The sequence below is a fragment of the Pholcus phalangioides genome, unplaced genomic scaffold, assembly GCF_987345545.1.
Source record: "Pholcus phalangioides strain wild (caught in Gottingen) unplaced genomic scaffold, Ppha-v1.0 ptg000022l_1, whole genome shotgun sequence".
Lineage (NCBI taxonomy): Eukaryota > Metazoa > Arthropoda > Arachnida > Araneae > Pholcidae > Pholcus > Pholcus phalangioides.
This window is the reverse complement of record NW_028301615.1, coordinates 29,986,678-30,013,205: the sequence shown is the minus strand read 5'-3', so window position 1 is coordinate 30,013,205 and position 26,528 is coordinate 29,986,678. Positions and strand designations below refer to the sequence as shown.

Sequence of the window (26,528 nt, the reverse complement as noted above, 5' to 3'; positions counted from 1 at the left end):
TAAAGAAGTATGTAAAGAGAGAGTTGTGGGAGAGAAGTAGTTATATTCATAGGCACGAAAGGAATGTCCCAACCCGACATTTGCTTAAACTATGACCACATTCTAATTTTTGAACGTGTAATTCGAGTATCGATCGAGATTTGTGAGGTACGAAATCCGGCGCATCGAACACTCTTGGCACTACAGTGCTCGCGAGTTGCCATCAGCACACAGATTCGGGCTAGATTGCCCTAGAAATATCTAAATTTCCAGTTGCGAAGTCATCTCGGTTCTTGGTGTGTTCTATCCTGATCTGGTGGAGTTGGAAGAGAAAAGCGAGGGTTAACATTTTCGGGTCTAAGCCCGAGCATAACTCGGGATGCCATTTTTGTTCAAGGGAACTCAACTTTTGACTCTAGTAGCTATAAAATGACTGAATATATATGTTCCCAGTGTTTTCAAACATAATCTATGAATCTATATACTTATAAATGGCTGCAGCCAACGGATGTAGCTTTATGAAATGATGTAGAAGTAAGTATAGTTGAAACACATTTGTCTGTCTAGGTAAGGTAGCCATGTTTGTTGATGACAAGATGATTTTTTTTTAAATTAAAACGATTTTTAGATATTTGTACAACATTTGGATAAGTTTTTATTCAGAATTGTTTGAAATTTTATTAAAAAATGATGTTTTCTTGTGAGAAACTTTCTTTAAATTATAAAACACACTTTTTAATTATTTCTCATTAAATATTAATTATTAGTAAATTTAAATAATTGTTATATTATGAAAGAAAACAGTGAAATTTATAGCTAAAAAAGGGGGCACTAGCCCTCCCATTTCCCCCCCCCTCCCCCGTGTACGTCTCTGATCCCACCAATGCGCGTTAGGATTCAGAGGAGAAGAGCTGATGACGAAATTTTGCTGACAAGGAGGGGAGAGGTCAGAGTTTTGCTTACTTTTGCTGACAAAGAGGAGGAGGGGGTCAAAAATGGCTAAAAATTTGCTTACGTAATACTTGGACGGCCACCTACCGGATAAAACCGAAACCATCTGTTATAATTCTGGAGGTGAGATTGAAAGTTGATTTTGAACCGGTGTGCGGCATGAAATGAAGAATATGTGGGAATAATGTGATATATGTTTATTTTTTTATGTTGCATAACGGTGTAAATTTTACGAGACATGTTTTCATCAATTCGTTTATCTTTTACCGGTTAGTATGTTTGCTGCCAAATTACTTATCTTTCACCCGATTCACTAATAATTTTACTTATTCCTGTTTTGCCTATTTATATTTTTCCCTTCCTATTTATCAGTAGCTGGTCCGTAAAATATTCTTTATATTCATTTATCTTTAATCGTTCCGTAAATTCTCTTCGTTTTTATTTATCTTTTGCCAGTTTTACAAATGATTTTTTCTATTTATATAAATTTTTGCCGGTTCGTAAATTATTATTCCTACATATTTACCTTTGTGGCCATTTATTTATATTATTAATAAAATAGGAGGAATAATTTGCTTATCTTTAAATGAAAAAAGATAACAATTTGCTTATCTTTAAATGAAAAAAGATAACAATTTGCGGCTATTTATTTTGGGCTGCTCCGCAAATTATTAATTTTTTTGTAAATTTTTTGTGGGAATCCGTAAATTTTCCCTCCTTTTATCTCTTACCAATCCGCAAATTATTCGTTTCCTTTATCTCCACGCTAAATTATTCCTCTTTTATTGATCTTTAACCGGGCCTTAAATTAAATCCCCTCTATTTATTTACCTTTTTTGCATGTCCGTGTATATAAATTATATTTCTCCTATTCATTTATTCTTTTGACACTTCACAAATTATTGAATACATTTATTTTTTGGCCTGCTTGCTTGTTATTTATTTCATTTCCGCCAGTCTGCGATACTGTTTGACGATTTTCACCGGCGTGCAGGTGCAAAATTTCTGCTATAAAGGATTACAGTTCCAAAAACTTTTGACAATTTTACCGATTAAAGAAACACGAGAGTGAAAAAGAATGAAGAGAAATATCAACACAGAGAGAGAGAGGTTTTTAAATGCCAAAATTGCAAATATAATTAGAGCAAAAGTTTTCATTTTCTGCCAAACCGGAGTGTAAAAGATTGGGAAGTTGTTTTCTCTTGCCTAAGGCTGGGATCACACTATAAAAGTTTCATAAAAGTTCATTGATAAAACTGGAAAAATGCAACCAATAAGGGCGTCGGTTGCATTTGCCCGAATGTAACCTATGAGCTTTATTGGTTGGATTTTTTGAGTTTTATAAAATTGATTTTATCAAACTTTTATAGTGCAATACCGGTCTAAGGATAATTCTCCAATACTGCGTGCGTATAATTCAAGGAGACTGTCTAGAGCAGTGGTTCTCAACCTTTTTTTGTCCATGGCCCCCTTTCAACCATTTCTCATTCCTGTGGCCCCCTTGCGAACATGAATAATTTTCTACTCCCCCCCCCCCCCCACCGTTTTACCATTAGAAGATAATTATTAAAAAATTGTCTGAAGTGTAAATATTTTTGAATTTAATTTGATTAATTTTTAATTTATGAAAATAACGAAAAAGCAAAAAAAACATTATAGAATACAGTAAAAATAGAATAAATCCCTTGGAGTCACAAAGTGTCTGTATCATCGTAATGTTACTTTCTGTCAAGTTTATTGTTTTGTGTTTTTCTCAGTTTGATTTGTATGTTTTATGTGTTGTGTCAGTCCAGTTAAAAAAAAAAAATTAATCAATGTAAACTCTGCGCTTGAAGACGGCACAATGCCATCAAGTTACTTTACTGGATGAAATTTTTATTATTTCCAAATTAGTTTTTTTTTGTGTAAATGATTATGGTTTCGTTGACAAAATGTCAGTTGTAGCTTCCAAAATATGCATTCTTATAATGATAAAAATCGCAAAAAGTGGTAGCAAGCAGTTTTGTTAATTTTATTCTCTTCGTGCGGATAAAAGTAGTAATGAGGGAGTAGCCACACAAATGAATCACAACTGAAAAGTTCAACCTACCACATCGTTTTCAACAATAATACATGTATCAAGGATATAGGTTCATGTTGAAGCTCTACTATGAATTTAAAAAAATGAACTAAAATACGTGTGAAAACTTTTTAAATATTTGTTTGAACCATTCATTCCAGAGAAATCATGTACGCAGTGACAAAACTATTCGTGTGAACATAATAATGATTCATTATCAGGATTTCAAGCCCATCGGAAAATTAAAATAATCATATTTTCAAATAAGAAAATTATCAGTTTGTTGACTTCAATTTCGATACGGTGAAAATCTGATGTTTCATTGTATGACAAGCTACCTTCAAGTGGCTTTTTGGTTCATAATGTGACCGCTCTCTCGCAGGCGAACGAAGCAACGTGCGTGTTGGCTTAAACACAACACAATATTTCACATAACAGTCCGTACTATATTTAATGTACAGGGCGCATAGGTAACGGGGCATATGGCATTTTACTGGCGAACCATTGGTCCTAGAGGCATATTTCCAGTTGGAAAAAGTACCCGAATAATGTGTAGTACTCAGATATTTGATTCATGTTGCCAGGGGTTACATAGTTATTAAAATAAAAATGTTAACTTTTTATGCTGACACCCTGTGCCCCAAAACCGAATTGGAAAGTTGTTTCCTGGTCTCCAACAAAAAAAATCAATGTGTCTAAGTTCAAATTTTCACTGAAATATTCAAAGAAAGTTGGGAAAAAAACGGCATTAAATGAGGGGAAACCATTTTACCCGCATTGAATGCTGTTTTTTCCCAAATTTCCTCAATTTTTCGAATTCGCGAATATTGCACTTAGAAACGTCAAATTATTTTAGTTGGCATCAGGAAAAACAGAGCAAAAACTTCTTAATTGGGTTCTTTGCCACACGGGGACGGTATAAAGAGTTTTTTTATTTTATTTTATAGCTATACAACCCCTTACAACATGAATGACATATCTGAGTTGGACACGTGATTTGGATACTTTTTCTAGTTGGGTGTATGTCTCTAAGACTAATGGCTCACCAGTAAAGTGTCATACGCCCTGTTACCCATGCAGCCTCAAAATATACGCAAAAAAATAGTTTGAGACAAAATACAGTCAACTTTCATTTTAACAAATACCATTATAACGGGAAAGATATCGTTTTGACGAAAATCCCTCGGATAGGTTTACATAGGAACAATATAAAAATCTGGAATTCCTTTGTAACGAAATTTCGTTATTACGAAGTGATTTTTCGGGTCTCTTGGAGTTCCGGTTTAATGGGGTTTGACCAAAGCGTATTAATAAAGGGTCTTCAATACTCTTTGGGTTTGACTGTATTTCCCCCCAAAAAAATTTTTGACATTTTTGCAGTAAAGTAATTGAACTTCGACAATTTGATCTGAAAACAGTCCTTTTTATAATAATTATGTCCTTTTTACTTTTATAAATTTAGAAAGGAAAAAACGGAAAAAAGGGTGGGGAAAAAAAGAAAAATGGCTAAGACGGGCTCGGTTGTGGGTAAATGCCTCGAAATTCCACTTGTGCGTAAGGGGATTCGTGCCTCACTCTCAGTTTTATGACAAAATTTCACATTTATGAGACGTATGACTACGGGCACGAGATTAATCTCTATATATAGCTTTCAATATTAAAATATTTCATTTATACGGAGCACAATTTCAATTATTTGACATTTTGATTCGAACTCCAAATCTTTGGCATTTAGGCATTTCCAACAATCAAATCCAAGGAGTTTTTGCAGATTGTGAAAACGCGTCGCTGAATTGGTTTTGCATGCGTATTATCAACACTAAAAACCATAAATTTTAGGTTGACAGATACAAAGAGACGCGTTGAGCGGGTTACGGACATTTCAAAATGAAGACTTACGTGAGAATTTATTGCACTTTTTTTAGAAATCAGCAGATGCAGTGAGTCTCTAATAAACGGATTTAAATCGCTTTAAATGTAGTCATACGCCTTTTTAGAATTTTTTTTCTAATGTCCACAACATTGTTCTTGCTGGATAGGAAAATTGCATTGAAATTATTTAGGATGCTGCAGGCCAGTAGTAGGGCAGTTAAAAGGAAGCATTACAATATCGATTAAAAAAACTTTAAAGATGTGGTGTCAATCTTGGAGGAAGTCCCAATACAGGGGCGGCTCGAGCTTACCTGCCACCCGAGTACGAAGCCTCATGTGCCGCCCCTACTGGCGACCCTGCCAGGACGCTGATAGGGATTCGGCGAAGGGCACCTGGAGATAAACCCGATCTTTTTTTTTCAGAAGAAAGCCGCACATCATTGTTTACCGTGCAAAATGAGCGTGACCATACGTCCCGCTTTTGAAGTAGAAAATTTTTTGTCTTTGTTTTTTGTTCTAGAATAATTTTACCATTCTTAATAAATGCCAGATAACTTAATCCTTGAAAGAGCACTTATTTTCGTGAGCCATCATCACTTATCCTGTAAAGTTGATATTTAACGGGGTAACTTTTATTAAGAAAATTTTTTCATTAGGTATTTCTGGTATTCCAGGGGCCGGACAAGTGAAAAACCAAATTTTTCCTTTGCCTTCATTTGACTATTGTGGATCGAATTCTGAGTGAGGGTATGGGCCCCTAGGCTGGGATCTTTTGCAGGCCCCCTCCCAGTCAGATTTCTTACGGCTCCTTCTATGGTTGATTTATAGCCTGAAAAAGCCAAAAAATTATGAGAATTATCCCGGGCTCTTGTCGGGGCCATGGGTGAGGGAACCAAAATGCACACATGGCCCTTGTAATAGAGTACAGGGGTGGCACTTGGCCATGCGACCCATTGCAGCCACACGGGGCACCGCTTAAGAGGATGCTAAATCTGGGGTGAATGGGTAAAAAAAAATGCCATTGGCCAAAAAAAACAAACTGTCGGCTCTGCAGGGGCGCAAAATTTGAAATGGAGGGCCGAAAAAAATGTTTTGTTAGAAACTGTTTGGAAAAATTGTAAGGGAAGGGGCATGACCTTCTAAGATTAGGGCTGACGGGGCTCCAGTTTGAGGCCCGGAACTAAATCCTTATAACTTTTTTTTTCACTCTATAAATTAACTGTAGAAGGGGCCCCGTGGAAAATCGGGCATGGGCCCCACGAAAGATTCCCTGACGCAGGAGGTAGGAGGCGCAAAAAATAAGTCCCACACGGGATTTTGTCTCTGACAAATCCCACAGATTTTGTCTCAAGCCGCTCAGATAACTTACATTCTTGTTTCTGGTATTACGGTCAATTTTCTCATTATGTCTATTTTCTCAACGTTTCCGTTGCCGAGGTGAATTTTTACTGTGTTAAATTTTGTTGTCTTAAGTAAAGTCTATGATGCCGCCCCTTACAACCTGCCGCCCGGGTGCGCCGCACCCCTTGCACCCTCGCTTAAGCCGCCCCTGTTCCAATACATTATCACAGCAATGTAGTTTTAAAACATTAAATTTCGCGGGTATTTTTCCCCATGTATGATTTGATCTCTTGGAATTCGTTATAACAGAATTCGACTTTATTTCTTTTCAGCAGAGGCAATGTATTGGCACCCCTTTTCAAAATTCATAAAAAATACCCCAAAGCAATCATTCTCTATTCGATTTTTATAAATATATTCCCCATCAGACCTCTCAGTGCTGGCTGAAGATAACTTTCTGCTAAATTAGATGGTTATTCGTCTGTAATTGTATGAAAACGATGGGTTTTTTACAAGCTTTCATTTTTCACCCATCTACTTCTTGGATTACATTTACTACCAGCACTCAAAAGAATGTCAATGAATGGTCAATAAACCTTTGTCTGTTTTCTTTATGGCAGCCCTCTTTGAATGAAAAGTCTTTGAACACACACACAATTTTCTGTGTGTGTGTGTGTGTGTGTGTGTGTGAGTCTTTACAGTTATTCCATCTTGCTTAAACCTCTTCTATAGTTTGTGTCAGGACCTACTATCACCCCCAAGTCGTAAAACCACCGAGATTACCTGAACCACTTTTTTTATTTCCTTCCTCGTGTTAACGTTACTTGAATGGGAAAAAATTACGAAAAAAGGTATTCTATGCACATTTTGTTTGAAATTAAATTTTTTTAGTCAGAGTGACTAAAAAAAATTTAATGTCACAAATTCCTTCGTGGCCCCCGTATCAGTAGCCGTGGCTCCCCTTTTGCAAGATTTTCATCCGTGGCCCCCCTGGAATATCATAGGGCCCTCGGTTGAGAACCACTGGTCTAGAGTACAGTCTGCTCAACTTTTAAGAGGGTGCGGGCCACTTCATTCGTTTAAAAACATGTTGCAATCCGCGTAAGTGTTCTGGAATAGAGCGCTGCTGATCACTAAAGTGATATTTAAATGCGCCGTGGGTCACTCAAGTGATCTGGACATGTGCCGTGGATCATACATTGGCGAGCGTCACGCTGGTGATATGGAAATGTGTCGCAGAAGATTAATTGCTGCGGGCCACGCAAACGCCCTGGAACTGTATTCCGGATCCTTCAAGCGAGATCTGTAAATATGCGACATGACTATCTTGATGCATCACAGACTGAACACGTGATCTTTTGCTATTTAATTGCAATACCTTTTTTTATAACATAATTTTATTTTATAGCATTTCTTTTATGATATAAAACATATTAGCTTCAAATCGCACACAACATTTTGCTCCATCAGTCATCGTCTCGCGCGGTCTTCGCACTTGGCGATTGTTGGCCACAGTCTTTGGTGAGCCGCCGTAAATATGTCGCGAGTCACTTAAGTAATCTAGAATAGCACCGCTGGTTAATTAAGTGATCTTTAAAATGCGCCGTGGATCATTAATTGCCACGGGTCACTCAGTTGATCTGGATATGTGCAAAGGGCCACACACAAACACACTGGAACTGTGCAACGGATCCCTCGAGTGACCTGCAAATATGTACCACGAGTCGCTCAACTGAAACAGGAATGTGTCGCGGGCGATTTACACGATATGGAACTGCACTGCGGGCCGCTTAAGTGATCTGGAACAGCATTTTAGACCACGATGCTATTTGAAGATGTACCGACGGTCACTTAAGTTATCTATAAATGTGCCCGTGGGCCGCTTAAGTGCTCTGGAACTGTGCGGTGCGTCACTCAAGTTATATGTAAACATTCCAAGTTTGAGTTAGTTGACCACATCAAATGTTTGTGTTTCCAAGGGCCACATTTGGCCCGCCTGCCATGGGTTGAGCATGTACGCTCTACTCACTCTCTTCGGCATTATCTGCTAGTAATGATAACATCATTCATTCCCTGGTATACAATCTCCTAGAATGATCTGGTTCTAATAAAGCAAGTCTTTCACTGTGTGTGTGTCCATTGTTTTATGTCTGAGCTTTTTTTCCCCTTCTCTTGGATCTGGTTCAGCTTAAATACAGCTCCTTTTTGTTAGAGAAAAAAGAAGCTTATTGAGCTGAATAATCGGGCCCACAAGAAGTTTATCGAGATTTCTTTCGAATGGGTCGTAACAAAGAAATAGAATTGTTTTATGCTTTTTTTTCCTTCTAGTAGGATCAGATTCCGAAACATTTTTGACGAGTTTTCTTCTCTCATCCTTTTGTCTGAACTATCAGAATCAGGATGATCATTAGTAGGCTGACCATATTTCATCGAGAGAAATTGAGAACAAAAACACGAGAGAAAATACGGGACATCACCAATTCTCACCAAAGCTGTCTCTGGGGGGGGGGGGGAAGGAAACTGCTGAAAAGTAAGGTAAAAATTGAGAATTGATATACGGAATGCTCACCGATTCTTGCCAAAGATGTTGCCAAACGGGAGGAGGAACTCCCAGTTATATGACTGAAGACATTCCAATTGGATTTTTTAGGACAGGGGGTGTCAGTATAAAAAGCTAGTTTTTATTTTATTTTACACCAAGGCAGGCATAATTTCACCGGGTTGCCGTAACTTTTCAAGATCTTTCCATTCCAGGTGACGCTAGTAACGGGGGAATATTCTTTAATAACTACAACCTCTTTCAATGTGAATGACGTATCCAAGTTCTACACGTCATTTGTACACTTTTCTTAATTGGAAGTATGCTTCTAGAATCAACGGTTCGCCAGTAAAAGGCGGCAAGGGGATTATGGAATAATGTATAAATCACATTTTAAAAATTTCAACACCAGTCCCCCCTGAAATAATTAACCGAAGATACATTTTGCTAATGAAAATAGTGAATCTTTGGTCAACTCTCTCCGAGTTGCACTGTTTCTAAGCACAAAATTTGTATATCGTAACATTTTTGATTAATTGCGATTTAATGAATGACCCTGCAACGGACGCATGTCGCGTGTGGAGCAAAGAACACACATGCACAAAGTGAACACTAGACACAGATGGGAATGGTTTCCTCTAGTTTTGTACACAATGGCTCCCGTGTATTTTCCGCTCCTGAACAATCATCCCCAAGCGGCGAAATCATGGGAGAAAAAAATATGACTCACAGAAGATTGAATTGCATGACGTCCCCTCACACATTTAACATCAACAGAATATGTATAAGAGGGACGACGAATAAAAAAAAATGTAAGCAAGTTATACAATACATCACGTAGGAACCCCCCCTCACCATGAGTAAGAAAAACGCAGGGTTCGCATGAACCATTAATCAGTAGCCTTAGCATATGCGCCTCCTTATTGTCCGGTGGTTTAACTACAAACTGCATGTATATCGCCTATAGAAACTTCAATTACTGATTGGTAGCCATTATTTTTATTTACGTGAACTAAATTTTAAATAAACTTAAAATTTCAAACTTGTGTTTCAATAAGTTTTGAAAGTATTACGACTGAAGGAAGATTATGAAATGAGATTATTTACAAAAGGAAACATTTTTCCACTTTTGCTAAATTTACAGTAGAAGAAAAACTTTCGAATTGACTGCTTTACAAAAGTATAAAAATATCCCAATACAGTCAAACCTTAGTTTATGAACTGCTCGCTTTGCGAACAATTCGGTTTACAAACTATAAAAAATTATTCGGTTTACGAACACGCAAGCCAGCGAGAAGCAACCATGCAAATTCGCAAGACACAAAATTTCAATCACCGCGGTCATTTTCTGCATACGAGAGCTAATTAGACAGGGACCGACAATTTATTGCAGATTCCGAACGGCAGTCTTTTTATACTCACCGAGAGGTTGGTGCGATAACCCCTCAGTTTGGGACTCCCTGCGGTAGCAATCTTTTTCTGTGGTCATGTCGCCCATTCCGATGTACCCCTGCGTCAGGAAAGTTTCTGACAAGGACAAACCGGGTATCGAACTCACGACACCTCTATACCTGGGTCACTGCGCCCGACTAAATTCTGAGGAGGAATATATTTCAAAAGTCTGTGGCCACATTTTTTTTCTGTTTATTTGTAAGAAGTGTTAGTTGAAGAATAAGATTTGATCAGATTCAAGTTGCCAACCTCAAATACGACTTCTTTTATCCAGCCCATGAATTGGCAGGTCATTTCAAACTGTGTGTGTGAAGCTCTGAACCGAAGAACGTTTTCAAAGACGTTTTGCAATAATTTTCGAAATAGAACTAACACTCAACGACTTCTGAAAACACTATTTTAATCTATGTATATAAAATTGATTTTGTGTGTGCTCTCAATATAAATCTGCAATTTTAGACTGATCGTCGCCAAATTTTGTACATATACCAAAAAAGGACCCGAACTGAACGATAGGCTCCCTTAAAAGTTCGTTCGCCAGAGCTGGGCAAATGACGAAATAGGCAAAAAACTGTCGGGAAACGACGGTTTCTGAGCCCCAACAATCACTTTCGGGATGTTTACTTTGGTTACGGTGGTTCGCTACCAACGAATTTCAAGCATATGCCTTTACAATGGTTTGCCATTTCTTTAATTGCATTATGATAATAGTTTCTTTCTTTATAATGGTTTGTGACTTTTTCAATCCTTCCAGTATTTTAAGAAAACCGTGGCAGCGCTGGGTATTAGCTAGTACCATATATTGCACAGTTCTTGTAGACAAAACTTGGCAGCAAGGGTCTTAGAGAACCACGAATTTGCATTTCCAGGGCTACACTGAGATTACATGTTATTAATAAAACTAGATGCAGCCGTGCCATCGTTTTAATTCCATCTTTCAGACTCGTTAAAATCATATTGAAAAAAATAACCATGAGTCTACAGGCATTACGTTGCGCATAGGAGCTGTTCTACAAATTCATACTGAAAATCTTCAGGGTCCCAGGAACGGATTAATTCCTTTTCCATTGATTCCAATGGGACGAATTTTTTCAGCTTGCGAACAATTCGATTTAACTTCAGGTACGAATCCAGTCCGTAAATCGAGGGATGGCTGTAGAATAAAGGAATGACTATAAGGATATTTAAACATGCTTCTTGATCCAAAGTCAAGGGAGTTATCTGCATTCAAATTTTGGAATCGTTCTATTTTTAAGGAAAATTAGTGGAAATGTTGTCTTTTTTGATTAAAATTGGGACTGGCCAAGTCTGAAAAATTGGAAATCTCTACATCACGCGTTGATTCCATAAGGTTACATCGAGCCAAAAAGAAGGCACCCTTTCTTCTCTCGTGAATAACATAAAACATATGATCATTCTACAGCGGAGCCTCCCATAACGGACACTCAACGCGTTATGTTCCCTCATGAATGAAAAATACCGAAGTGTGTATGAAAAAGGTGGATGTGTTTCCCATTTGGTAAAAAGGACCAACTTTGCATTGTAATTTCGACCAAAAATACATATTCCCTTTTGAATAATCCAACAGAGCTTATCCCCAAAAATTCAGAAACCAACAAAAAAATGAATTTCGAAAAAACAAAGGGGACAGCTCCTTTTTTGAAAATGAGCTCCTCAAATATAGTAGAGAGAGATTTATTTGATATATTTTTCAACATTTATCATGAGGGGCGTTGTTCTGAAGCCATTGTATTTCGGTTAGAATACGACTATGGTTCATTCTTTAACTCGGAAATGCTTTCAACGTTGGAGCCGATATCTAGTTACACCAATCTGGACGAAATACAGAAACCCGTCTATACCGATACTGTAGGGACCTAGAAAACAATATTATAGACGGTTATCGTTTCAAGCATACAGTTTGGGTATTTGCTACATTTTCAGTCGAATAGAAATTCCGCTGAGAATAGAGAAAATATAGGCAAGCATATCGTTATAGACAGTTCATCGCTATACACAGCTTTCACTGTATACACGTTTGTAATTCTGAAATATATATTCTGCTGTGAAAAGACACTTTGAATTCAGAAAATTCTGCGCGAGATTTTTGTATAATCCACGTAATTTTAACAACCATTATTCCCACTGATTTTCAACGTTATCTAAGGAGTTTTTACTCATTTTGAAAAACTGTCTTTGAAGTTTTCTACTTCTTTTACGAATGATCTGTGGTTTTCTCTACTTATTTCGCAAATTATCTCCATGGAGTTTTCTGCTTATTTTAAATATTTCCTCCTAGATTTCACACATATTTTAGAAACTACTTGCTTGTGGATTTTTTACTTATTTTGGACGTGTGGCTTGTAGATTTTTTTGCAAATTATCCATAGTTTTTCTTATTAATTTTCAATGTTATCTATAGAAGTTTTTCGTTCATTTTGAAAAAAGTGTATTTGGAGTTTTACGTTTGTTCTGTAAATCATCTATGGAGTTTTGTCCGTTATTTCGAAAAACAATGTTCAAAGAGTTTCCCTTTTCGAAAAGTATTTACGGAATTTCATTGTCGAAGACGATATCCACGGTTATTTTTAATAAAATTACAAGTAATTGGATTGGGGTGAATCATTTTATTCAGCGAGGATTCGGTTCCAGCCGCTTGATCGATCATGAAACAAGAGAACAGACGGAAAAAAACCATTGACCAAAGAGGTTAATTATAAAGGTCAGCTGCCTTCTTTCGAAACTTGTACAAAGAAAGCACCTATTCCTTCAGGAAAAAACAAACAAACGCTGAATTGATGCAAAGCACCTGTCTGTGAATAAAACATAAGGAAATGGCTTAGAAAATATCTATTAATAAATATTGCGTAATATGATGCTTTCGCTCTTTATTCAAAAGATTATTTTTGTAGAAGTATTGTCGGATTTAAATATCTGTACTTTGCAAAGGGTTTTACTATTATTGATCAGTCTGGACGAAATACACGCGTCCACAATCGATTTCCGGAATAGATATTGTTGTGTATACATATTTCAAAGAATGCGCATTACATACGCTTTTTGGGCATTTCTAATAGAAATGCGTAGGAAGATCGTGTACCTTAAGGATACAAACGCCTCCTGCACATTTCTAGTGCCACGCAAGCCTCCTGCACATTTCTAGTGCCACGCAAGCCTCCTACGCATTTCAAAGAACACGCATTTCATATTTCTGCGCAAACGCCTTGCACATTTCAAAGATATGCACCAAACAAACCACCTGCACATTTCTAACAGTTACGCAAGCCGCCTTCGATTTCAAAGGGTTCAACACCAAGTAAACTTTCCACACATTTCTAACGGCTACGCTAACCACCTCCGCATTTCCGAGGATACGCACCAAGCACCTTTCTGCACATTTCTAATAGCATATTCCCACGTACACTCCTGAGCATTTATAGAGATAGAAACGCCTCTTATACATATTTTAGAGGTACACAGCCCCCCCCCCCCTTTATACCTTCCAGAGGTTCCACCTTATTAAAATTTCTTACAAAAAATTCACAAATAAACTGGATTTGTCTGACGAAACGGATTAGATGTCTTATAATTCAAGGTGAGACCATGTTTAAAAATATTTGAATCAATATTTTGATCAAATTTTTCGACATGGGGGAAATACAAGCTGACTCAACGAAAACTCGTGATTTCAGTTCCAAAACGGGTTTGATGGGAGTTTCAGAAGACAAGACCAAAATTTATTGTCTCCATTGTGAGGAGCTTTCTTCGTATTCGGGTAGCACAAGCTTTCTACTCCTCTTATATTTGGCAGAAGTTTCTAGAAAAACGAAATACAGTATTATCGAAAGTAGTTTCTTTCGAAATCAGTGGCTAACCTAAAATAACCTCCAGACCAACCGTGGCCCCCGCTCTGTCCCGAAAATAACCGATTTTCTGAAGGAGAAACAACCATGATTAAAGTAAAAAAATGTACAGGTTTTGACAAATACAGTCGAGTACACTTATAACATACGGTTTTGTAATCCCCCGATTTTTGGCCTATTCACTTTCATATATTTTTAACTCTGTTACTACATGCCCTACTTTAAACGCACATTGTCGATATAGCATACCTTAAACAGTCTCTTAACCTAGAAAATAATTCGGATACAACATACTACAAACAAAAACCTGGAAAAATTCATTTCAAAACTGACTTATTTGTGCGGCATGTATTGCATGCCGGTGATTCCTTGATGTTTTTTGTCCACAGAAAGCCGTGGAAATCTTTATAACGAAAAATTTATCGTCGAAATAATTACATTAACTCTAATAGCCTACAGTTAAAAAGGACCTCCTGTTAGTAAAAAAATATAATTTTATTATGAAAATGGTTGCGTGTAATTTAAAGAGATATTGTCTTTTGAGGACGAGTGTACACATAACACACATTTATTAAGTAATATTTTATATCAGCGGTTCTCAACCGGTGCTCCGCGGCGACTCGAGGAAAATAAAATGAATCAGTAAATTCGATAGATAAGTAAATAAGAGAGGCCTACAAGGTTCCGTCATGAAAAAATTATGTACGAAAAAAAGGCTCCTCGAGTCAAACAGGGTTCCACCATAGAAATTATATACTGAAAAGGGCTCCTCGAGTCAAAAAAGGTTGGAGAACCGCTGTTTTATATTTAATGACAAAAATTAAAACGAAGCCGACAACTCACCATGTTTCTTTGCATGAGTCAGCGTGTGATAATAGTAGGAGGGCATTCTTCCTCCAGAGTTATAATAATTAGTTATTATAATAAATTATTATAACACATCTTTTTGTGGTTTTGGAAACTAAAACAAAAACTTTCACCCAACCAAAGATGTTATCCGTTTGCTGTTTACAGTGTCCGTCTCATCAATATCTATGCATTTCTGTAAACAGCAAACTCACAGATATTGATGAGACAGACACTGTAAACAGCAAACGAATAACAAATGCATTTCTGTGAAAACTGCATGGAATATGCTCTTGAAATTATTGAATATTTACTTTTCTGTAACCTTCGGATCACTTAATCACTTATCGGTGTATTGCACTGATAAACAAATGTTGTGATTGGCGAAAGCAGGAAAATCCGAACTGTGTGTCAATCAAAAATCTCTAGTTATTGGTAGACTTTGCAAGAGCACGTTGATTGATGACAAGTAAAAATTCATGAATATTAGTTGTTTATTTATTTATTTATTTCTTGCATTAATGATGATGTTAGCATAAACTCTAATAATATCAGTGAAATCAAATTGAAAAGAAATGTATATGTGCTGGCTCTATATATACACCCTGTATATATTTAACAGCTTCAATAAATTTTCAAAATTCCTCAGGAGATACAGAATGAATATCGTTTTTGGTAGATATTAAACTTAATTACGTGCTGTGCATTAACTTATTTTGTGAGAGGAAATCTGAACAAAATGCAATTTATGCGTACATAATAATGCTATATAAGCTAATTTCAAGAACTTGTTTGTAACAATTGCTTCAAACGGGCGACCTTAATTTTTTTTTATCTATTCTTACATTTGCTTGCATGTGAGTAAAATCTACTCTAAAATATAAAATCACAAATTTGAAAAATGCGTTTTTGCGACCGTTTCTATGCAACGGAAATATTTCCACTTGTTTTTGTGAGACGGAAATTGGGGACGATTTAGTGGGACGGAAATTGGTTACAATTTTGGGATAAGTTTTCATGTAACTCTTGAATGCATTGAGACCAAGTTAATGCTCATGTACCAAAACCATATTCGTAAAAGCGGGACCCCGAGATAAATCCAAAGTATGAGGACCCACTAAAGATCTGCTCGTTGGGTCGCGGCTACTGGATGTGCGGGCCCCTGGATATTATTCGTTGGATAAATGAATACAATCGAAAATTTTTCGTGGCCCTAACAGTTGGGGGGGGGGGGTCCCACGGGAGAGTTGACAGTTATCATTTCGTGGGAGGCCCTTGATGGATCTCATTGGGTTTTGTTGATTTAACATAATATGAAATTCATCAGTCGCTCTCACATTTTCGCCACTTTTCATTGATTAAGCAATGGAAAGTTTTAATCGATTCCCAGCCCTAATTTATAATCCTAAAACACCAGCTATTTTTCCACAAAACCTATAAAATTCGATGCTTCCCGACTAAACTTCACACGATAGTTTCAAAAAATTCCAACATTTGGAAAAAATTTCATTAAAATTGTATCCATGACTACTATTTAACCTTATATGCATCTCGTACATTTCTCCTACGGAAATTTCACCCGATTTCGCTTGCCCTGACCGTATGAGTGACCAAGTGAGTGACTGTACGAGTGATCCCCACGCACAGTAACTCACTAAAATACTCACTCGTACGGTCACTCACTAGATCATTCACTCAGCCAGTGCCACTCGCACACTCATACGGTAACTGACTTATATAGTCACTCAATCACTTGGTCACTCACAGTCAGTCACTGATACGGTCAGGGCAGGCGAAATACGTCGGAGGCGAAATATCTGGTTCCTGTGGAAATAAAGGGTTGCTAAAAATCGCAGTAAACAAAAATATATTTCACGGAAAAAGTACTCAAATGATCCGATGACCATATTTCATTGAGAAAATTACGAAGAACTGGGATCTTAAATAATAATCATTATAATGCGGGACATCGCAAATTGTCATTAAAAACATTGTGAGAGGCGGGCACGTATCGTAACTGAAATTCATAAAAACTTGGAAGACAAAACGTTAAACCTAACAAATATGTCAAATGAATATTTATAACTCATGCCGTAATTATCATAATACAATTCATATTATCAAAATGCAGTGTGTATTCACAAAATTTTAGTAGATATTACAATAATATAAATATCTTTGAAAAAAAAACGGGACAAATGTATTTAAAAAAATCGTAACAATGGAAATCACTGAAACATCCCGTAATACGGGACAACTGGTCCGTCAAATCGTTCCAGACATTTTACTAGTCCTTGTTTTCAGTAAGGGTGGGAGACACTACTATAGTCAATTACAAAAAATGATAATCCGAATATAATACCAATATAATCTAAATATAATGTGCATCACAATTAAAATATAATTATTATCCTAAAATAACACCTAATTCAAGAAGGAAAAGCCCCTGTAATTTGATATCTCCAGATTTTAGGTTCCATGTATTTGAAAATAAAGATTCGAACGTTTAAACGATGTTTTACGTAATGCATAATTAATCGTGCATAATCTAGAAAGAAAAAATTCACATAATTATCATGACTATAACTCGTGTAAATAAGAAGCTTTCAGCTCACCAGAATTAGCAGCTCCTGGCAACCTCACAATGTTCGTCAATAGCATCTGGTAAATTGTGCACGATGCAATCACGTTTCATTTTCTACGAGACATCATTCATCACCTCATAGTTAATAAAGCATTAAATAATAAGCAACTTATAACTACATAATCAAACGTGATTGTGAATTAGAGAGAGAGAATAGAGAGCATTCCTCCAGATATCTCTCATGATCGCTCTCCTAGCAGCGACTGTGATAAAATGGGTAGCGATGATGCTCTCAACGACGCCCTGATGATATAAGTCGATGGAGAAGGGCCAAAAGATCCCAGGGAAAAACTCCGAAGCTCGTAAACTTACGCGTTTTATCTTACATTTACGATTATTTTCACTACTCGTGAAGCGCTGTGCATCGCAACGTGACCCTGAGTTCTGTTTTTCCTACGGATTTAATTTGCATTTCTCCCATCATCTTTTTTCCTCGTTAAGTCGAATTAAGTTGATTTGAATCGTAAATAGTGATGATCGTTACAGCAGAGTATAGTCTTGTTTACTGTAAGAGGAAGTATTGTTGAAAGTTTTAACGCTAGAAAAAAAATGTAGTAAATATTGTTATGAAAATAGCTGAATATATTGTTATCTAAAGCGATTATTTTGAATTAATTGTTATTGATCATGTTATGGAATATAATATTATCGAAGTCATTGTTGATCTTAATTTTTTTTTTATACGATGAAGTTGACTGTACGCGAGAGCATCATGGAAAGTATTGTTTGTATCTAAGAGTATATCGTTGAAAGTATTGTTTGTTATTTGTAAGTAAAGAGACGAGGAAAGACAAGAAAGTGAAGAGTGTGAATTTGACAGATTGTTACAATTATTGTGTGTATTTGACAGAGTAGTTACAATTATTGTGTGTATTTGACAGGATAGTTACAATTATTGTGTGTATTTTCGAGCAGGGTTAGATTGTGTGCATTTTTGTGAGAGCCCCGCTGCAAGTGTTGTTAGCATTTGAGAGTGCCATTGCAAGTGTTGTTTTTAATTAACAGAATATCGTTGAAAGTACTGTTAGTGTTTGAGTTCATCGTTGAAAGCAATACGTAAATTTGGGAGTGCCGTCGAAAGTATAGCGTATATTTGTGAGCACCGTTCAAAGTATTGTTTGTATTTGAGGAAGCCATTGAATTTATTGTTTGTATTTAAGAGTACCGTTGAAAGAATTGTTTTTCTAATGAGGGCGTCGTTGAAAGCATTGTTTGCATTGGACTGCATCGATGAAAGTATTGTTCGTATTTTAGATCACCGTTGGGAGATTTGTTTGTATTTGAGAGAATCGTTGAAAGCATTGTGCATTTTTTGTATTTCAGATCATCTTTGGAAGTATTTTTTGTATTCAACCCATATATATTGCCGCTGTGGTGGTCGAGTGGTTATAGTGACGGACTCGCGATGCGAGGATCCGGGTTCGAACCCCACAGTGGCGGTCGGCTAAAGTTGGTTTTCTGTGGTTCCCAACTTCAAGGCGCAAATGCGAGCCGATCTCCCCGTTAAAAAGTCTCGCCACAGAGAGCAACAGTCCTACAACGATAAATCATTCAATCATAACACTTCACTCATAGTTAGAAAAACTGATGGCAGATGGCAGCACTACACATCACAAGCATTACTCAGAAACAAAACTTTACGTCAGGTCGCACTGCACGTACACGCACAATCCCGCATGTACCGATTCATTGGGGGTTCCGGGGGGGATCTATGAGGTTCTTAAGTCAGCCACCTCGTTGGGCAATTTGCCTGTTGTGGCGTTGTATTTGTATTGTATTTATATAGTTTTAACATCACTCTCTAGCCTTCAAACACACACACACACACACACACACACACACACATCTATTTGCTTAAAAGTATCGTATCCCGAGATAAGAAGAATTCATCCTCATCATGCACCAAAGATTCTGTAATGACTAAATACAAGGTCTAGGCCAGAGTGCAATATCACCCCTTTGTGGGCGATGGGAATAGTCCAAGGGAACGATAAAAGATAACTGCATTAACATAGGAACCCTGTGGGTTCACTTGAGTAGAGGCAAAGCCTCCTAGATACTACTAGGAGGCTTTGGTAGAGGGCGATGAGAGAAAAAATTTTCTGAAGAAGGGGGGGGGGAGCGATGGAGCAAAACGTTTGGGAAACTATGGTTTGGGCCGTCCACAGCTATCATGGTTTCTAAACAAATCGTTCTTTTTACCCAAGCTCCTGACATTTATTAGTACGACTTTTTTTTTTAAATAGCGTGATAATCACATATTCCCAAGAGATCTTTACGACCTGTCCAGGGAATTTGTTAGTGTGTGAACATAGTGAGTCCGTATTTCAGATTCTCGAAACCCCAATTTCAACTTTTTTAACTTGAAATTCGGGTCTTTAACCAATCGGAGACCACGCGGGTTTCCAGAATCTGAAATACGGACGCACTATGTTCACACCCTTAGTGGACATCCATGCTCGAACCGAGATTCGAACACGGACCTGCAACGTCGGAAGTTAGCTCCCTAATCACTAGAGTGCTAGGTGGCATTAGGGGAAACTCATAGTTATATGACTATAAATAATTATGTGATGGGGGAGGGGGGGGGAAGGGAATCATAACTGTCATAATACAATTTATAAGTCGGGAAAATAATTATTATTCTTGATTTCAAATACACAAACTGAGCATTGTTGAAAACAAGGAAAAAAAAAACGGGGCACTTTTTCAAATAAAAAAGTTGGACGGCGAAAACTATACGGGAATGTCCCGGAAATGCGGGTCATATGGTCATGGTTCGTAGTATACGAGTTTATTGCCCGTGACTGGCGGAATGAAAAAGTTGTGTGCCCCTGCAGTAAAAGTTAAAGCAGGTATGCACAACTTTTTCATGCCATATAAATTTTATTATGGTAGTTATGACTATCATAATTTGTTATAGTCATATAAATATATTCATTTTGCAGAGTTGCCAAACATATACTTTCTTTTTAATGAATTTGGTGCATTTTGACTTGCACAGCACCCATCATTTTTCGCGATTGGCAACTTTACTTGCCCTTGACAATTTTTCTTGTTTATATATATTTTTATGACGCCATTCTGCTTTTATGATCAGTCTAGGTATTTATCATATTGTGGATATCGATTTTTTCTACCGCAACAAATTCCGTGGGCCGGATAGAACCCCCTTGGCGGGTCACATCTGACCCAGGGGCTCAAGGTTGTGCACTCCTGGCTTAGAGAAATAAAACTTTTTTGTCTCAGCCAGCAAGGAAAGCTCGAAGACGAAAATTTCATTGGAAATGATCGAAAGAAATGATACTGTGGGTGTGCGTGTATACATGTCTCTTATTAGTAGACCTGTACCCAGTGCCATATTACCACATGGGCCCTCCCGGGATGGCCGAGGGCTATCAAGTGTATAAAAGGCCTGGTGAAAATGAGATCTGGTGATATGCTTTTTGAAAAAAGAAAGCACATAAATTTTTATAAGCATGTATTTTCAGTCAAACAGGAACCTTAGAACATGAATTTATACTCCCTAAAGCCGGGTTTTCCTAGGAGTGGAACTTTTGCGCCGTGTGCAGCGTGAAAACGCTCATTGGTCAAAAACCTGAAATTCAGGGTTTTCTTTTCCACCAATCAGCGTTTTCACGCTTCGCGCGGTATAGAAACCTGCTCCTAGTAAAACCCGGCTTAAATCCGCTCCGACAAGTATTCCGATAGTACACGCCTTGAAGAGTTTCCGAACATGTTTCAAAAAATGCTTTGAATTGGTTTTTATACACGATATAAAACCGAAAATGTTTGAATCAATTTTTTATCTGATATATTTGCGAAGAAAAACTATGTTTACATTCATAAACCACATATTTCCATTTTGAAACTATTTTTTCTATTGGTGGTTAAACGGTTAATATCAATTATATTGTGTTGTTGTATTGGACTAATTGTTGGAGGGGATTTAAGGGGGTCCCCCCCCCCTAGTAATTGTTTTAGGAGACGGGTGAATTTTTGACATGAAAACTGACTAGGTGTGCGTGTGGTTTCATGTTTTCATTATTTTTCTGCCTAGAATTGCAAAGCAAAACAATTAATCACCCATCTGGGGAGAGAGGGGGAAATTATTCCCCACCATGTGAAAACCCCACTGAGTCATTGAGAATCATGTTCTGAGGACGCTACAATATGTGATGAATGGCCTTTCGAAAAAATCCAATGCTAAAAAAAGTAGACATTACACCCGAACTGCTAATTTCAGGTTATTGAAACATTGAAACACTATTGTGCCGTCGTTTGGCCCAGTTTAGATCAGATGTGATGCTGGTTTACGTTCGCTGATCTTCTAATTTTGGTACTAACAATATATTATTAAAGATAAATAATTAGTTATATATAAGATCGTTATTCAAACATGTTTGTCGTCAAGTGTTTCCTGCTATTCCCTGTTTCATTCTTCATTCGTGTCGAGAGTAAACTTCAAAGGCTGCCAAAATAGCGATGACTACGCCTAACGAGATTAGAAATATAAACTTATTACGATAAGATCGAGATACACTCGATAGAATTCTTGGAGGACCGTGATATCTCTTGGAAGTCTATAACTCAGGGAAAGGGAAGCAGTTCCAGGCCCGTCAGTTAGGGGCCCTGGCTTTTGAAAATACACTAAAAATGGTATATATATATTACACACACATACATTGAGTACATGTGCGATGCCCCCCCCCCCCACTCCCCCTGGAAAAAGTTGAAATGACGGCCCTGAGAGAGAGAGAGAGAGAGAGAGCAGTTCTCAATGATCAAAACCTATATAAGTGTCTTTCTGATTGCTCATCTCGTTCATCAAATGGCCATATGCGCCGAAACCAAGAGGCTACGGCCATTTGAGCCTCCCAATAAATTTCGTGAGGGGCTGAGGCCCCAATAACTAATGAACAAACAATTCAATGCCACTTCCCTCTCCTGCATACGCTCTTGAGTCCCGTATGTATCGTGTATCGGGACGACCAGAACCTTTCAGTCCGCCGCAATGTTTCCTTCATGTTGGCGTCTCTGCAAATCACCGCAGTCAGACGAAGCTGATCAAAATTCATTGCAGTTTAAAATACGTCACGTTTTTTGAATTGAGCTCCAGCTGTTGATTTAATCACACTGATCCTTTAAAAACTGTATTTGTTTCATATTATTTGCTTTCGTTAGTACCAAGTCGACGAATAATAATATAGTTTCGATTTGCTGCATGTCAATTCATAATCGATCTGTAACCAATCATATCAAATCGACTTTCACGACGAGTAAGACGCTGAAAAGACAGTGAACGGACCATTTTTGCCTCTGCCTGCTACCAGTTTAAAAAAAAAAATGCATGCTACAATGCCAAGTTTAAAAAAATGAGTAAAATTACCACTCTCATTTCATGCATTACATACTAAAACTTCGAGATACAGAAACAAAAGAAACCTTTCCAAAAACTGGCGAACAAAACTAGATCTTTAAAATAATAAATCAGAATTAAGAATAAATTTTAACAGTGATTAAATAAATATGAAAGACCATATTTTTCATAAAAAAACCGCAAGATTGAAGACAAAAGGGCAGTGACATGCGATTACACCCAAACTGTGTGTCAAAGGCAATCAAATTGTGAGTGAAACGATAATGATTAAATATTTGTACTGCCCTTTGTGTTCTCCCTGCGGCGAGAGTTTTCTAAAGCTCCTTTTACATGCGTATTATTGCGGTTGCATTGGGAGTTCTAGCACCCACTTGGTTAAGCCGGGGTTTTCCTCGGAGTAGAATTTCCGCGTGGAAGATCTGATTGGTTAAAAACCTGAAATTCAGGTTTTTTTGGCCAATCAGCATTATCACTAATTTACTAATTAAATGCTGGTGTAGTCTATCGTCACACACAGATGCTATTTATTACAAATACATCTACAAAGACGAGGCTGTGTCGCGGATTAGATTTCAGTGGAACTTATTTGATTATATAACAATGTAAGTATCATGAATGTGTGTGCGTTCACAGGTGCTGCCATCTGTTTTACTAATGATAGAATTGACAATTAGCTAGAATGTCTATTTTTATGAGATAGTTACGCATTATGCCGTAGACCATTTTCGAGTTGGTGCAGATCCCGCGTAACTGACGGAAAATGCGGTTTAAACATATGTGGCACACTTAATGCTGGCACGAAGACAAGTTTAGGTTCGGTTGTAATAAAAGCGACGTGACATCTTTGGGGTCATGATGCTCTCGCTGCTTGGGTTAATGGATTAGCGTAAGCCGTCATGACAAAAGAAAAGGGGACATCGCGTCACCCATCCATTATCGGTTCTACATCACACCGTCTGACGACGTCGAAAATGATCGATGACATAATAAATACATAAGTATCTCTAATGTGATTAAGGTGACCATACGTCCCGTATTTCCCGGGACAGTCCCGGAACTTGCTGTTTTTTGGGCCGTCCCGACTTTTTAGCAAAAGTGTCCCGGTTTTTCCCGTATTTTACACGAAGCCTACTTGAATTTTATTCTTTATTGAAGTCAAAGATTGCCATTATTTTTAAATTCATAAATTATATTATGATAATTACAACTATAAATAAGAATATTAATCTCCCACATTTTCTTGGTGAACTTTTTTTTTCTTGTGGAATTCCTTTTCATCCACTGCAATATGCAGTAATGCTTCATTTCCTGCCATAACAGTTTTCCGGTAATTTCAGCAATATTGGCAACTTTGTTTAGTTTTGGCGATAATTCGTATTTGGAATTCCAATTTACCGTATTTCTCTCGAGGAAATATGGTCAGCCTACTTATGATTCACATGTTGTGATGTCTGTTATTCGCTGTGGTGAGATTTTTAACCTCGAAGTGTTGGGGAACCTGTAAAAACCGATTTTAGGAGACCCACAATACTAATCAATTTTCATTGTGCATATGCTCATTTCCAATATTCATCGCTTCGAATTCAAGAGATAGGTGGCGGCATGAACTTAACACATCTCAGTCCGAAAACTGGTCGTACACGTATACCATGTTTTGCGCATACCAAACTTTTTCCACTTGCGGACCTGCATTCATGGGAAAATACTTTGTGAAGTTGCGGAAAAAAGTGCTATATAGAATTTTCCAACCGAACTCATTATAGTTCATATTTACGCGTTATTAAACTCTACATATTACTCTACATGTGCGAGAAACATCGTTTTGCTGAGACTCCTGCTGCCACCTACCGAATAAAAATAAAATCGTCTGCTCCAATTCTCAAAATGAAAGTGTGATTGTTGGTTTTCAAACAGGTGCGCAACATGAAAATGAACAATACGTCCTAAGACGCTGCAGCTTATTTTTTAAGCTACATAACGAGAGTACATTTTTCGTGAGATATATAACATTAAAATATTTTAGTTTTTCCAAAATAATTCTGCTGTAAACTTAAAATTATAGTGACTGATATCATTGTGCATGAGATTTACATTCTTATTCAGTAAAGAAGTAAACAATAATATGATATCAACCGTAAATTCTTCCTTTCCGTACTACTGCGCATAGGTTTAAAACCAAAAGTATGTAGTTTATTTTAAGAGAATTTATAACTCATAGTTTTGTTTTTATTTGCTAGGTGGCAGCAGGGTTTTCTTTAAAGTGAGATATAGGCATAAAAAAATGAATATCACAATCAAATAACTTTAATTGCCTTTCAGTAATAACAACAGTACTGCTCAGGATCGATTTATTTTCCTCATACACATCGATATAATGTCTTTTTGATATATAATACTCTTTTTTTTGTTTAGTATAAAAACATGTTACGTGCTTGTAGAACAAACAAACGTTTTCAATGAGAGAAATGCACGGAAATCGAATTACAAAAATACAAAATACAACGAGTGAGAGAAATTAACTTCAACAGATTTAATGAAACGAAAATCATCTTTAATGTCAAGCTTCCACGTACTAGTAAAAGCGGTTAACGGCAGAGGCGCATGGTTTTTTGCCACCAGTCGGATACACGAATTTTGCTGCCCTTCTCCCGTTCGGGTGCAATCTCCGAGTCGCTCCCTTTGTCACTCACATGCTAGCGTGCTCTTTAGCTCACTCGTTTTGTTCATTCACATATTTGCACACTGTTTTGGTCACTCCACTCCCGTACTCACGCTCTCTCTAGGTCACTCGTTCTGCCATTCACACGTGTTCACCCTTTCGATAACTCCCATATTCACACACTGTCTAGGTCACTCTTTTCTTCCCTCTCATGCTCACACTCTCTCTCGGTCACTTGTTTGGTCATTCCCATGCTCTTTAGGTCACTCTTTCCGTCACTCACTCTCTGGGTCACTCTCACGCTCCCACTCTCTCTAGGCAGGGCAGTCTTAAGAGCATCATGGGCCCGCGGGCCAAGTGGTTTTTCTGAGGCCCTCTACCAGGTAAAACCTAGAAAATTTCAACCAAATCTCATTTCTTTGAGGTCCCTCTTCTCTTGAGGTGCCCGGGTGGGCCCATGCGTTAAGACGGCACTGTCTCTAGGTCACTCACAAACCTGATCCTCGTTTTTGTCATGCTTGCGTGATGTTCTTCCCTGATCACGTTTTTGGTCATTCACATGCTTGCACCCACGCTAGGTCACTCTTTTTTGCCACGCACGTGCCTGTACACTCTTTTGTCCAGTAGCATGTTCCACACTGTCTAGGCAGAGGCGGATGTGCTCTGTCGTGTTTTACCATCTCGCGGGGGTGGGGGGAGGGTACACAAATTTGCCACCCCTTTCCGCCCTGGGCTATAGCCTACTAAGACCCCCCTGGATAAATAAGACACTGGGTAACGTATCAATATTCCACGAAAGGTGTCAGAAAGAAATAAAAATTGCACAGTTGATTCAAAAATGAAAGTAAAATGCATGAAAATATCAGCAAACAAAAAGGGAATTCAGATATGACAGAGGTGTGTAAAATAGCAATATATTGGTAGATTAGATTAATACCAAAGC

The 26,528-nt window shown here is 37.6% G+C and overlaps 1 protein-coding gene across 1 annotated transcript in view; it reads right to left on the bottom strand.

Moving 5' to 3' along the window:
* The window catches only part of LOC149070158 (uncharacterized), a 113,793-nt gene that overhangs the window by 7,389 nt on the left and 79,876 nt on the right, over positions 1-26,528 (bottom strand). The window contains exons 4-5 of the mRNA XM_089250255.1: positions 12,385-12,405; positions 5,096-5,112 (exon numbers count right to left, since the gene is read on the bottom strand). Coding sequence (XP_089106381.1) covers positions 5,096-5,112; positions 12,385-12,405 — 38 coding nt within the window. The remainder of the gene's footprint in view (positions 1-5,095; positions 5,113-12,384; positions 12,406-26,528) is intronic.